Source organism: Rhinolophus hipposideros (genome assembly GCF_964194185.1).
Source record: "Rhinolophus hipposideros genome assembly, chromosome: 8".
In the NCBI taxonomy this organism is placed as follows: Eukaryota; Metazoa; Chordata; class Mammalia; order Chiroptera; family Rhinolophidae; genus Rhinolophus; species Rhinolophus hipposideros.
In genome coordinates, this window is record NC_138054.1 from 66,117,412 (window position 1) to 66,129,573 (window position 12,162).

Consider the following 12,162-nt stretch of genomic DNA (forward strand, 5'->3'; position numbering starts at 1 on the left):
CGTGTTTCCCCAAAAATAAGATCTAGCTGCACAATCAGCACTAATGCGTCTTTTGGAGCAAAAATTAATATAAGACCTGATCTTATTTTACTATAATATAAGCCTGGGTATAATATAATATAATATAATATAATATAATATAATATAATATAATATAATATAATATAATAATAGATATAATATATAGTACTGGGTCTTATATTAATTTTTGCTCCAAAAAACGCATTACAGCTGATGGTCCGTCGAGGTCTTCTTTTTGGAGAAACACGATAGTAATTCTCTTCCTGGTACAGGCCCCCTTTCTAATTTCTTTTAGGCAGTTAAAGGAGGTAAAAACTTTTCTTTAGTCTGCTTTATTGCCTTCAACTCAAAATAATCCACATACAAAATTGGCACATTCTGGGTGGCTTGTTCTGAGCCCCCGCCATGCTCAGTAGATGGAGTTGCAGTTGTCTAGTTTGTGAAACAGTAAAAGCCTGGGTTACGGGTATAGGAATGAGAAGATTCTCCAGAAAATTAGCATGGTATCAGATTTCTAAATATAAATCTGCAATTGTGTATAATACTGTCATTTTACCAGTTTAATTTCGCAAGTCTTCGTTCTGTAGATACTGTGTCATTCATTGTGCTGGATGTTGTGATGTGTACCAAGAAGGAGACAGGATACGACACATAATTCTAGCACAAGGCAAAGTATGCATAGAAAGTACTATAAGAAAGATGTAAAACGTTACTGTGTGTAGAGGAAGGATGTTTTACTGGGCCTGTCTGGGAATGCTTCATGGGTTATGGGACTTGGCTTTCAGGTGGAGGCAGTCAGGGCAAGGTAGAGAACAGCATTCATTGAGCACATATTTATGCAGTATTGAGTGCCTGCATTGAGCAGGCACTGTTCTGGGTGCTGGGGAAACAGCAACAAACAAAACAGACATTCTCTGTTCTCGTGAAGTTTATATTTTGATGAGGGGTGGGGTGGGATATCAAGGCATGAGATAAGAGGCTGTGATCCGAGATCAAATATAGGAGTGGAAAAGTAACAGGATTTGGGAGAGAATATAGTAGATCATTTTGTCTGGATGGGTGTTTCCTCTTTCACATGAATTTACATTATTCATGCCATTCATAGAGGGAGAGGGAGAGAGTGAGCCAGAGCATGAGAGCGCAAACCTTGTACGTTGTAAGCATAGAGCTAAGTGGACAGGCCATACTCTCTCCTTAAGAAGCTCTTAAGCTCTTAAACTGATAATGTAGGGTAGCGGTAATGGTGCTTGTTGTCTCTGCAATTATTAGCTCCCCATTCATTCTCAAAATAGCATTTGGGTGATAAATTATGTGGTCACTTTTAAAGATAATGGTCTTGAGAACTGTAGGCCCATATAGCAGTGAGGTATAATTTAGTCAAAGAGTCAGGGAAGGTTTACTTGAAGATCTGATATTTCAGGGAAGACCTGTTAAATGGACAGAAATATGGCAGATAATGTGAGTGACTGGCAGTGTGAAAGAGTAAGGGGAACTTACATGTGGGTTTAAAAGAGGCCCAAAATTTCACTGACAGGTTAGTATGGCTGAAACATAAGAGTCCAAGGACAATAATTCCTTATTTTCATTTTCCTATTTTATTAGTCTTTGTATTAATTAATGAATAAATACTCTCTTTGACCTTTTGCATTTTGCTTTTTAATTTGGCCTTGTCTGTTCAGTTCAGTCAAAGGATATACGGCTTATTTATAAATGACAAGTGCCCTATCCGCTAGAAGCTGCTTAGGGATAGAAAACAGGATTAGCTTGATAGTGCCTATGGGGTTGTTTTTGAAGACTGACAAGCAAGTATACTGTTCCAGGGAACTGATGTCAAGGAATAGAAGAGGTTACTCCGGTCTTAGGCAATTCTTTGTTAAAGAAATGCTTTGAGAGAATGAGTGCTCCAGATTAGTGCAGTTTATCTCTTACCACGTTGATAATCACAAAAACATATACTTTGTTCATTCCTTGATTGCCTCGTCTTTTTTTAAAAAACTTAAATCATGTGTCTTGGTTATTTGTAATGTTATTCCTTGCTTAACGGTCACCTGTTATGCTAAAGCACTGGTTCTCAGTGTGTGAGGCCCTTGCAGGGGGTCCACGAGGTCAAAACTATGTTCCTAATAATACTAAGATGTTCCTTGCCTTTTTTACTCATAAATTTCCAGAGGTCATATGACCTATGATTTTGCCACAGATTGAGTGCAGAGGCAGATCAGAGAATCCAGTGGTTTTCTATTAAGTCAAGCATTAAAGCATTTTTCTTTTTTTTAATTGGGGAATTTTGGGGAACAAAATTCTCCAGTGTGTTTCTCCAGGGCCCATCAGCTCCAAGTTGTTGTCCTTCAATCTAGTTGTGGAGGGCGCAGCTCAGCTCCAAGTCCAGTTGTCATTTTCAATCTTAGTTGCAGGGGGCGCAGCCCACCATCCCATGTGGGAATTGAACCAGCAACCTTGTTGTTGAGAGCTTGCCCTCTAACCAGCTGAGCCATCCGGCCACCCCTCTGGCTGCTCAGTGGCAGCTCGTTGTCTTCAGTTTAGTTGTGGAGGGCGCAGCTCACTGGCCCATGTGGGAATCGAACCGGCATCCCCATTGTTAAGAGCTCGAGCTCTAACCAACTGAGCCATCCAGCCACCCCATTAAAGCATTTTTTAAAAATGTAAAATAATGCCATTAAGTTTTTTTGTTTTGGTGACTATGTTTTTCATACAAAACAATATTTATGTTAATGTGCAATGCATTTGTTATTGTTATTTAAATAAATTAATAAAAATTTCTCTCTTTTAATTTCTGATCGGTAAATATGAATAGGTATAACTCACATAAACAAAAGGTCTTTGGGATCCTCAATTACTTTTAATAGTGTAAAGGGGTCCTGTGACCAAAAAGTTTGAGAACTGTTGTGCTAAAGGAAGAGTTCCTGTCTTCTAGGAGACATTCCTTTTGAGCAAGGAAAAGATACCTGTCATGATTTGAGCTCCTCCAGAAGTAAGCAAGGAATTGAGCCCAGGTAGTTTGAGGGGTGATCCTAGGCAAGTGGAACAATTATCAAGTCACTTACCACTGTGAGCTCTCGGAGCTCAGTCCCACTGGGACCTCTGGGAGGCAGTTTAGAACTGTGGGTCAGCGAGCTGCATATTTATTCATCAGCTCTTCCCCTCTTACTGAGTGAGTGGTGCTGCCAGGTACACTGGCTTTTCTGCACTTCTGGCCTGCCCTGCACAAAGCCAGAGCATGCTTCCTAGCCAGAAACTCAGGCAGAGAGGTGCAGATGTTTGTAGTAAGTGAGCAGCCTTCAGAGTGTAGAGATGAATGCAGAGGGAATATGGCTGGCTTCTGACAGTATTTATTACATTCCTTTTCTGTTGGTGGAGTGTATATGTTTTCTCAGATCTGTGTATAACCTTGTTTTTAATTTTTCACAGCCGCCTGCATTTTTATAGCCTTCGACTTATTTCTTAAACTGGAGACCCCTCCCCCCACCCAGGAAATCCTTAAAAAACACACCTTTGTCTCTTTAAGGTGTGTATAGTATGGGTATAGCTATTCCTCTTAAAATAGTAGACTGAAGGTGAATCTTTTGGAGTATATTGTTTCTTGTAATTCACAGACTTCCTGGTTACTTCTTAATGTTTGCCTAAGTGCCTTGTTCAAGTTTTAAAATACAAGTGAACAAATTTAGTACTGTTAACGGAAGTTGTAAAGGCTATATGTAACTATTGCTTATGGGTAGTGAAGTCTCACATTTACTGTGTTTCTGTTGTATGCTTAACATAGGTAAGATGCTTTGAAAGAATTATACTGTGTTCCCCCCAAAATAAGACCTAGCTAGACAATCAGCTCTAACGAGTCTTATGAAGCAAAAATTAATATAAGACCGGGTCTTATTTTACTATAACATAAAACCAGGTATAATATATAATATAATATAATATAATGTAATATAATGTAATACAATATAATATTAAAATATAATATAATATAACATATTTGTACCCATATTATATTTGGGTTTTGTATTAATTTTTGCACCAAAAGATGCATTAGAGCAGATGGTCCAGCCAGGTCTTATTTTCGGGGAAACATGGTATATAGGAAATAATGCCCTTGTTAAAAATGTAAAATTTCTGAACATTTTAAGGCTAGTGCTGAGGATGGGATGAAGTAGGTGGTAGGAAGTGGAAATTCTAAAAAACAAAACAAAAACAACCCTTCAGATTGTATTATATTTTGCCAGGATTTAATGATCTGAAGTTCCTCTGTTAGTTTAAGAACAGTAAAATTATGAGTAAAACCAGGTCATGTTACAAAGTCATAAGGTGTCACTTTTATTTTAAGTACAAAATTTAGGGGAAATAGTAAAAGCCTAGAAGTTAGGAGACCTAGTTTTAAAGTAAAGTTATATGTTATAACTTAGATGTTTATTTAATAAATGAGATGTTTGTTTAAGTTATATGTTACAACTTAGATGTTTAGTCTGGCCATAGTATTATTATATGGTCATAGTTTCTTTATATATAAATATAAGTGGATTGACAGCTGCATAGGCCTGGGAGAGACTCTCCCTTCTGAAAGCCCACAAGTGCAAAGGCTCAGGTAGAAACATACTTGGCATGAGAAACAAGAGGCCATTGTGGATGGCCTAGTGTGAGGAAGGAAGGGTAGTAGGACTTGACATTAGAGAAGTAAGAGGTAGGAGCAGGAAGGAGATTTCGCATGGCCTTGTATGCCTTTGTAATGACGTAAGTTTTATTCGGAGGGTGGTGGAAGGCCATTGGAGGGGTATAAGCAAAGTAATGACATAATGTGACTACATTTTAACAGGATCATTCTAGCCACTGTGTGGGATACAAGCTGGAAGAGAACAAGGGTAGAAGCTGGGAGACCAGGAGGAAATCGCTGTGGATAGTTTTGCTTAAATCTTCTAATGCGCTGTGTGGAAATTATCTGAGGGAGCAAAGGTCAGAGAGCTATGTAAATTCGCTATCCTAAGCGTGTTGGCCTCTGCAAAAAAACACATCTTCAATATCCAGCTTTTTTATTGGCACAAAGATTGGGGAATATGCGTTACTTTTTCTTAAAGTTAGGAGCTATTGTATTTTGCCGTGTATAATGTGCTCGTGTATAATACATAACCCATGTTTTTGGTCCAAACTTTCAGGGAAAAAAAATCTTTTGTTGTAATTTTTTTAATTCAAAATTTTATTTACATTTAGGTACTTGTTTTTTGTATTATAAAGGAACTTTAGCATTTATTTTTTTAACATATTATGGTACAAGAAATTTTATGTACCAGTAACAAATTTACGATATTTACATAGCGTAGAAGGCTAAGAACTCTTCGTTATTGGAAGTGCATTGTAAGTTCAACAAAACCGATTATAATATTCTAGGGTATTATTTTGCATATGGGTATCGTTATTGATTTCTACAGTTACACTTTTAACTCATAAGCATAAATAAAAAAATTAAAAACATAGATATGGAATTAGTACTACCCATGTATAATGTGCATTCTTATTTTTCCCTCACAAATCTGGGCAGAAAAGTATGCATTATACATGGCAAAATATGGTAAGTTGTGATATGGGTCAAAGATGATTACAAGTTTAATCAGGAAGATAACTGGAGGATGGATGGATAAAGAGAAAAGAGGACATTCTCCTAGGCCGGATGCTCTGCATATTTGAGATTGTCATTGTATTATTTGTGACTCAGTTTCTTCCGTTTTTACAGAGTGGTTTTGTTGATTAAGTGATGCCCCACTGTGTGCCTTCCCTCTCTGAGGCTGAGTCTGAGTGAGTGTTAAAGGTGTAAGTGAGCAGAGGTAGGAATGCAATCTATATTCCTACTTTTAGAACTCAAATAACTGAAAAAGCATTTATTTCAGTTGGGCAAACATGTACTGAGTGTACATTATGTGGGAGGCACTACATGTTGCCTCCAAGAGATATGTATAAATAAAATAGAGAAGTGTTTCATGAGGGGTCATTTTGATGAATGAGATTCAGTTTTTTGTTTGTTTTTACAATACTTGAGAGAGTTTATGTACAATTAATTGAATATTTAACATTTATAACTTGAGGAGTTTTGACATGTGAAATTATCACCGATGTCAAATGAACATTTCCATCACTACCAAAAGTTTTCTTATGCCCCTTTGTAATACATGCCTCCTTCCATTCTCATCCCCAAGCAACCCTGATCTGGGGAGAATTGACATCTTAATATCGATTATTCCAAGCTGTGAAAATGTCCCTATCTCTCCATTCATTCAGTCTTTAATTTCTCTCACAAATGTTTTTTTAGTTTTCAGTGTAGAGGACTTGGATGTTTCCAGTTAGACTTAATCCTGAATATGTTGTTCTTGGATGCTGTATACTCTTTAAAATCCATTTTTTCTAGTTGCTTGCTGCTAGTATATAAAAATGTAATTAATTTTTTTATATTAACCTTGTATTATATAATCTTCTTAGTTCTAGTAGTTGTTTTGAAGATGCTTTGAAATTTTCTATATAAACAGTTATGTAATCTGCAAACAGACAGTTTTCCTCTTCCCTCCCCTGCTCTTTCTCAGCTTATTACAGTGACGAGAATCTCCAGCACAGTGTTGAATAGAAGTGGTGAAAGTAGGCATCCTTGCCCTTTTTTTCATTCTTAGGGAGGAAGTGTTCAGTGTTTCACCCCCTAAATATGACATAAGCTGTAGGGTTTTTGTAGATGCCCTTTTTCAGATTGAGGACGTTCTCTAATAAGCCTAATTTGAGGTATATCTAAAAAGCCAATAGATAAAATAGTAAAATGTATCCAAATAATCTAAAAGTAGACGGGAGTTATGGGGGAGGGGAGAAAGGAACTAAAAACATGGAGGTGAAACAAAACAATTTAGATCTAAGTCTAACAATATCAACAATTACATTAATGTTAGTGGTCTAAATACTCCAATAAAAAGGCAGAGATTATCAAGATGCTAAAAAAGCAAGACTCAGCTGAATGCAACCTACAAGAGTCATACCTTCAAGATGAGTTGAAAGTAATACATGGAAAAATATATACCATGCAGACAGTGAGCATAAGGGTAGAGTGATTATATGATATCAGATAAAACAGACTTTAAGACAGTATATCAGAGATTTTAAAACCATTTGATAAAGGAATAATTGATAATGACATAACTATAAATGTGAATGTGACTAATAACAGAGCTTTAAAATATATGAAGCAAAAGCTGACAAAAATCAGGAAACATTGGAATACATTATTAAACGCCTTAATCTAATTGATATTAGAGAACACTATACCAAACAACTATAGAATACATATTCTTTTCAAGTGCATACACATTCGCCAAGCTATAGCACATACTGAGCTACATAACAAGTCTCATAAATAAGTAAAAGTTGGGTAATTTGCATGAAACCACACAGCACAGGTTTGCCTCTTCCTATGGGGGTATTAGTGAGAATTAAGTAGTGAAACAGTAGTCTGGGCTGTGATGACTGAGCTGAGGTAAAAGAACATGCGATTTGCAGCTTTCTAAAGGAATCTTGTGTTAGCGTACAGCTAAGTTGGCTGGCACCAAAATTGAAGCATAGACAGAGTTGTCTTCCACTTGTATTTCTGAAGCCCTTTTCCATTTTCACCTCAGTCTCAATGTGTACCCAGCACCAAGTGCTAGATTTACCTTCTAAAGGTCACCCTTGTCTTGCTCTTTTTTCATTTCAATTAAGATGCCTGTTCCTTCCCTACCCTCGTAGATCACCTGAGGAAAGAGATTTATGCTGAGGAATTAAGTAATAAATAGGTTAATCTTAGAAATGTGTCTCAGCTCTCATTTTCATCCAATATGATATTTTTAAAAATGCATGTTCAGTTGGGATCATGTGTGGGACAAATAGTTTTTGCCAGAGAGGGAATATACATGGAGCTAGCATCATCACCACATATTGTTTGTATCTGCCCTTTATCTTTCAGCACTGGAGTTAAACTCTCCTGAGGGCTCACCAAAACAATAAAAACAGTTTCTTAGGAAACCTATTTCCAGAGTTCTAAATGGAGAAAACCTTTTATATTGATTTTGACATTCATGTTAGCTTTATAGACAATGCATATGAAGTTGTATTATTTAGGATATTGTTCAGTTGCACTAACAAACAGAGGGAAAAAATAAAACAAAATTGAGAGGCCTAAACCTGAGAGATGTATTTCTCTCAGGTGAAAGTCTGAGCTGACAGTGGATCACACGGGTAACCAGCTGTTTCACAAGATCATTCAGATGTTCATGTTCCTTCTAATCTTGTCATTCCAGTGTTGCCCAGTGATTTTAGATCATTTTCAGAAACAAAGCACAAAACTGGATGTTGGAGAATTTGACGAAATACTTTCAAATTGTGTTAAAGTTGCTGAATATACAATCTAATAATTACTTATTTTGTTCTTGTATTTTAGGCCTCAACTCCATATAGCATAGATTCAGATTCTTTGGGAATGGAGTGTATTATTTCGGGAAGTGCCTCTCCAACTCTGGCAATCAACACTGTGACTAACAAAGTAATTGCATTTTTTTAAAACACTTTTGAAATGTCATTGAGTAATACATTTAATGTGACTTTATAATAACAATAGAGTTCTATTAGGTTGAGTTTACAGATAATATAATTTGGCTAACCCATACATGGCAGCTTGAAAGCTGAATCTGCAATGTTCTGAAGTATACACAAGTTAAAAGAAAATATTTTTCTGGAAAAATTAGAAGATGTTTATTGGGAAATTCTGTATTAAATTCTTGGCACTGCCAGTTCCCATTGATAGAAGTTTTGAGTCAGTATTTTATTGAATCAGTTTGTTTCAAATCATTGATTACCCCTCTAAATATGTGATTGAAAAAAAGATTGTCAAATTCCCAGGGAGTCAACAGAATCAAAATAATTTGGACAAACTCAGAGTTCATTGGAATCGTGGTCAACCTGTTTCATGATGTTCAAGTCTAGGTACATACCCAGAAATAGTATGTGATAGTTTGGTGCATTTCTTCTCATTCATTCTCCCTCCGCCTGCCCCTCCCTGCTCCTCTGCTCCCCCTCTCTCCTTTCTTAGTTTCATATCTCATAACACCAATAAGGTCTGGGAGGCCCATGAAGTAACTCAGTCCTACGCATCTATTTCCTCCCTTACTAGACCATAACCTTGAAGCCGTATATTTCTCACACTTGTGCTCAGACTCTCTTTCAATCTTGCTTTCGCCTTCTCCCTCTCTCTTCCTTGTGTTCACTTGCTCTTGCTTTATCTTTGTCTCTTACTCTCCCATTTCCTCATGGCACACATAAACGTAAACACATACATACACGGATTGCACTAGTATACTTAGGAATTTTTATTTGTAGAAAGATAATGAATAAATAGATTATAATCAGAGTGATTCCAATTTCCAATTTAGAAAGGAGACTGGCAGTTGAAGTGTAGAGTAATGATTTTTCCCACATATCAATCCATGGGATGATTTCATCAGAGTCACTTAGGGGAGGTATGTGACTGTGTGTGTGTGTGTGTGTGTGTGTGTGTGTGTGTGTGTGTGGTGGTGGTAATTCCCAGGTTCCATTGTAGGCCTACCAAATAAGTTATTTTATCCTTGTGGATAGGGCCCAGAAATGTGTACTTTTAAGAATCATCCCTAATGATGCCTAGCTAGCCTTGAGAATTTCTGGTGAAGCAGATGGGTTGGAATCAGAAATATCCAATATTGCTCTTTGCAGTAGTCCAAATAGGAGATATTGAGGCCTAACTAAACAGACAGTTGTGGCTATTAGGAAACAGTTAGGAAATAGTAATGCTAAGACATCATGACTAAATAATATAGGGGTCATAGGAGCTGGAATTTTTGGACTTCTGCTTCCAGATATACTGGAATAGCTAGAATCAGATTAACCCTTCTCCCTATCTATGTAAAGTACCACTCATACCACCAATAAGAAAGAAGGGGGAGGCACTGGACAACAAGATAGCCAGGACTTCAGGGGCCAACATCCCGGAAAAAGGGAAAACACGTTGAGATAAGTCCTGCAAATTTTTCCCTTGGTACATTTCCCAGTTCTTATGGCATAGAGGCTAAATAGAAAGCAGCCTTTGAGCAAGGGAGACAAAAACTGGAGTTTGCGGCTACCAGTCAGGGTTTGAGGACTAAGATCCCGAAATATCTCACAAGTGAGCTCAACTTTTTGCAAGCAATATCGACTTAAGGCATTGGCTAACTCCTACGCTGTATGTGCTTGGGCTCAGATACAGACAAATCAAGTAGGTTTCTTCACTAGCCAGAATTCAGCAATCTTACAGAGAAGAAGGAAATAAAAAAATTGTAGTTTGTTGATATTTTAAGGAGGTGGGAGGAGCTGTGGCAAACTCCCCAAGCTTTTAAGTTGATGCCTCAGAAGGGTTATGTTCTGTGAGTAAGAGCAAACCAAAATAGACTAGTCTTAAATTGTTATTCTTCTACTTGCCAAAAGAAAACAAAATTATTTCTGGAAGAAAATAACATCACCCTGAGCTTATGTAAGTTTTCATAAGATCTCATCTTCAGTCAAAATTTCCAGACATTCCAGGAAACAGTACCAATTAATTAAATACCAAGGTGGGTGGGTGAGAAGTATAAACATCTACAAGTGATCTAGATAATGATTCTAAAATAACTGACTAACATTATCAAGAAAATAGATGAATTATAGAAAATTTATCAGGAAATTGTAATCTTTGTGGAAGAATCAAGAGGAAACTGTAGAACTGAAAAATCTAACTGAAATTAAGAATTTATTAGATGGGTTTAACAACAGATTAGACACATCAGAGGAGAGAATTAGTGGACTAGAAGGTAGGTCATTAGAAAATACACAGATTGAAATACAAAGAAAAAGAAAATTCAGAAAAGCTTAAGAAAGAAATGGGATATGGGAGAAATGTTAAACTTCCATGTTTCCCCGAAGACCTAGCCAGACCATCAGCTCTAATGCGTCTTTTGGAGCAAAAATTAATATAAGACCCGGTATTCTATTCTATTCTATATTCTATATTCTATATTCTATATTCTATATTCTATATTTTATTCTATCTTATATAAGACCCAATCTTATTTTAATATAAGACTGGGTCTTATTTTAATATAGGTCTTATTTTCAGGGAAACACGGTAGTAGCTGAAGTCAACAAATAAGGGGTTGGTTTTTTGTAAAGATTAATAAAATTGATAAAGGAATTCTGTTTCCAGACAAGGTGGAATAATGGTGTAGATTTACTCTGCTACCTGAAGCGACTTAAAAAAAAAAAGACAAAATACGAGTACATGAAACAGTGGTGTTTAAGAGATTGGGCCTTCAGGACTGTGATTCCTGAGAATCACAAATGGTAAACAAACGAGATGAGCCTCACAATTGTCGTAGCTTATTCCCTGGATAAAGTTTCCAGGGCACAGAGATCTCCTTGAGTTGAGGAGGTGGAACTGAAAGATCATGGAACCCAAGGTGGCGAGATGTTACAGAGCAGCATACCAGAGAGGAGAGAATTCCAGAGATATATTTGGAGCTTTCTCCTTGTAACTGGATACATCTCAGTGTGTGAGTAAGGAAGCTACCAGAGTCTAAGGAAAGAATCATCTAAAGGGATTAGTGTGGACAATCACTGAGGCTCATGCAGAGTCAGGCATGGTTACTGTTTCCACTAGAATGAAATACTTCATAATTCACAGGCCATTAGGTTAAGTACTCAGGCTGTTGCCTCAGTAGTGGAACAAAATTAGCTCTAGACTAAAACGCTGCTCTTATTCTACCTACACACCTTTAAAAGCAAAACCCAAAAGGATCAAACTTTTCAAGTAATTAGATTTTTAATTTAATTTTTTCAGATTAATTCAGAGACCATAAAATTCACCCTTTTAAAGTTTACATACAGTTCAGTGGTTTTTGGTGTCTTCACAAGGTTGTACAACTGTTAACCACGATCTAATTTCAGAACATATTCATTACCCCGCTCCCCAAAGAAAACCCATACCCATTAACTTTCATTCCCCATTCCATCCATCCTCTGGTAATCATTAATGTACTTTCTAACTCTGTGGATTTGCCTGTTCTGGACATTTCATATAAACAGTCATATAAT

The 12,162-nt window shown here is 36.8% G+C and overlaps 1 protein-coding gene across 5 annotated transcripts in view; it reads left to right on the plus strand.

Moving 5' to 3' along the window:
* FOXJ3 (forkhead box J3) overlaps positions 1-12,162 on the plus strand; it is a 125,288-nt gene that overhangs the window by 83,288 nt on the left and 29,838 nt on the right. For 3 of the 5 annotated variants that reach the window (XM_081057827.1, XM_081057828.1, XM_081057826.1), the window contains exon 6: positions 8,471-8,572. The exons of the other annotated variants lie outside the window; for them this stretch is intronic. In XM_081057827.1, coding sequence (XP_080913953.1) covers positions 8,471-8,572 — 102 coding nt within the window. The remainder of the gene's footprint in view (positions 1-8,470; positions 8,573-12,162) is intronic. 5 annotated transcript variants of the gene reach the window in all.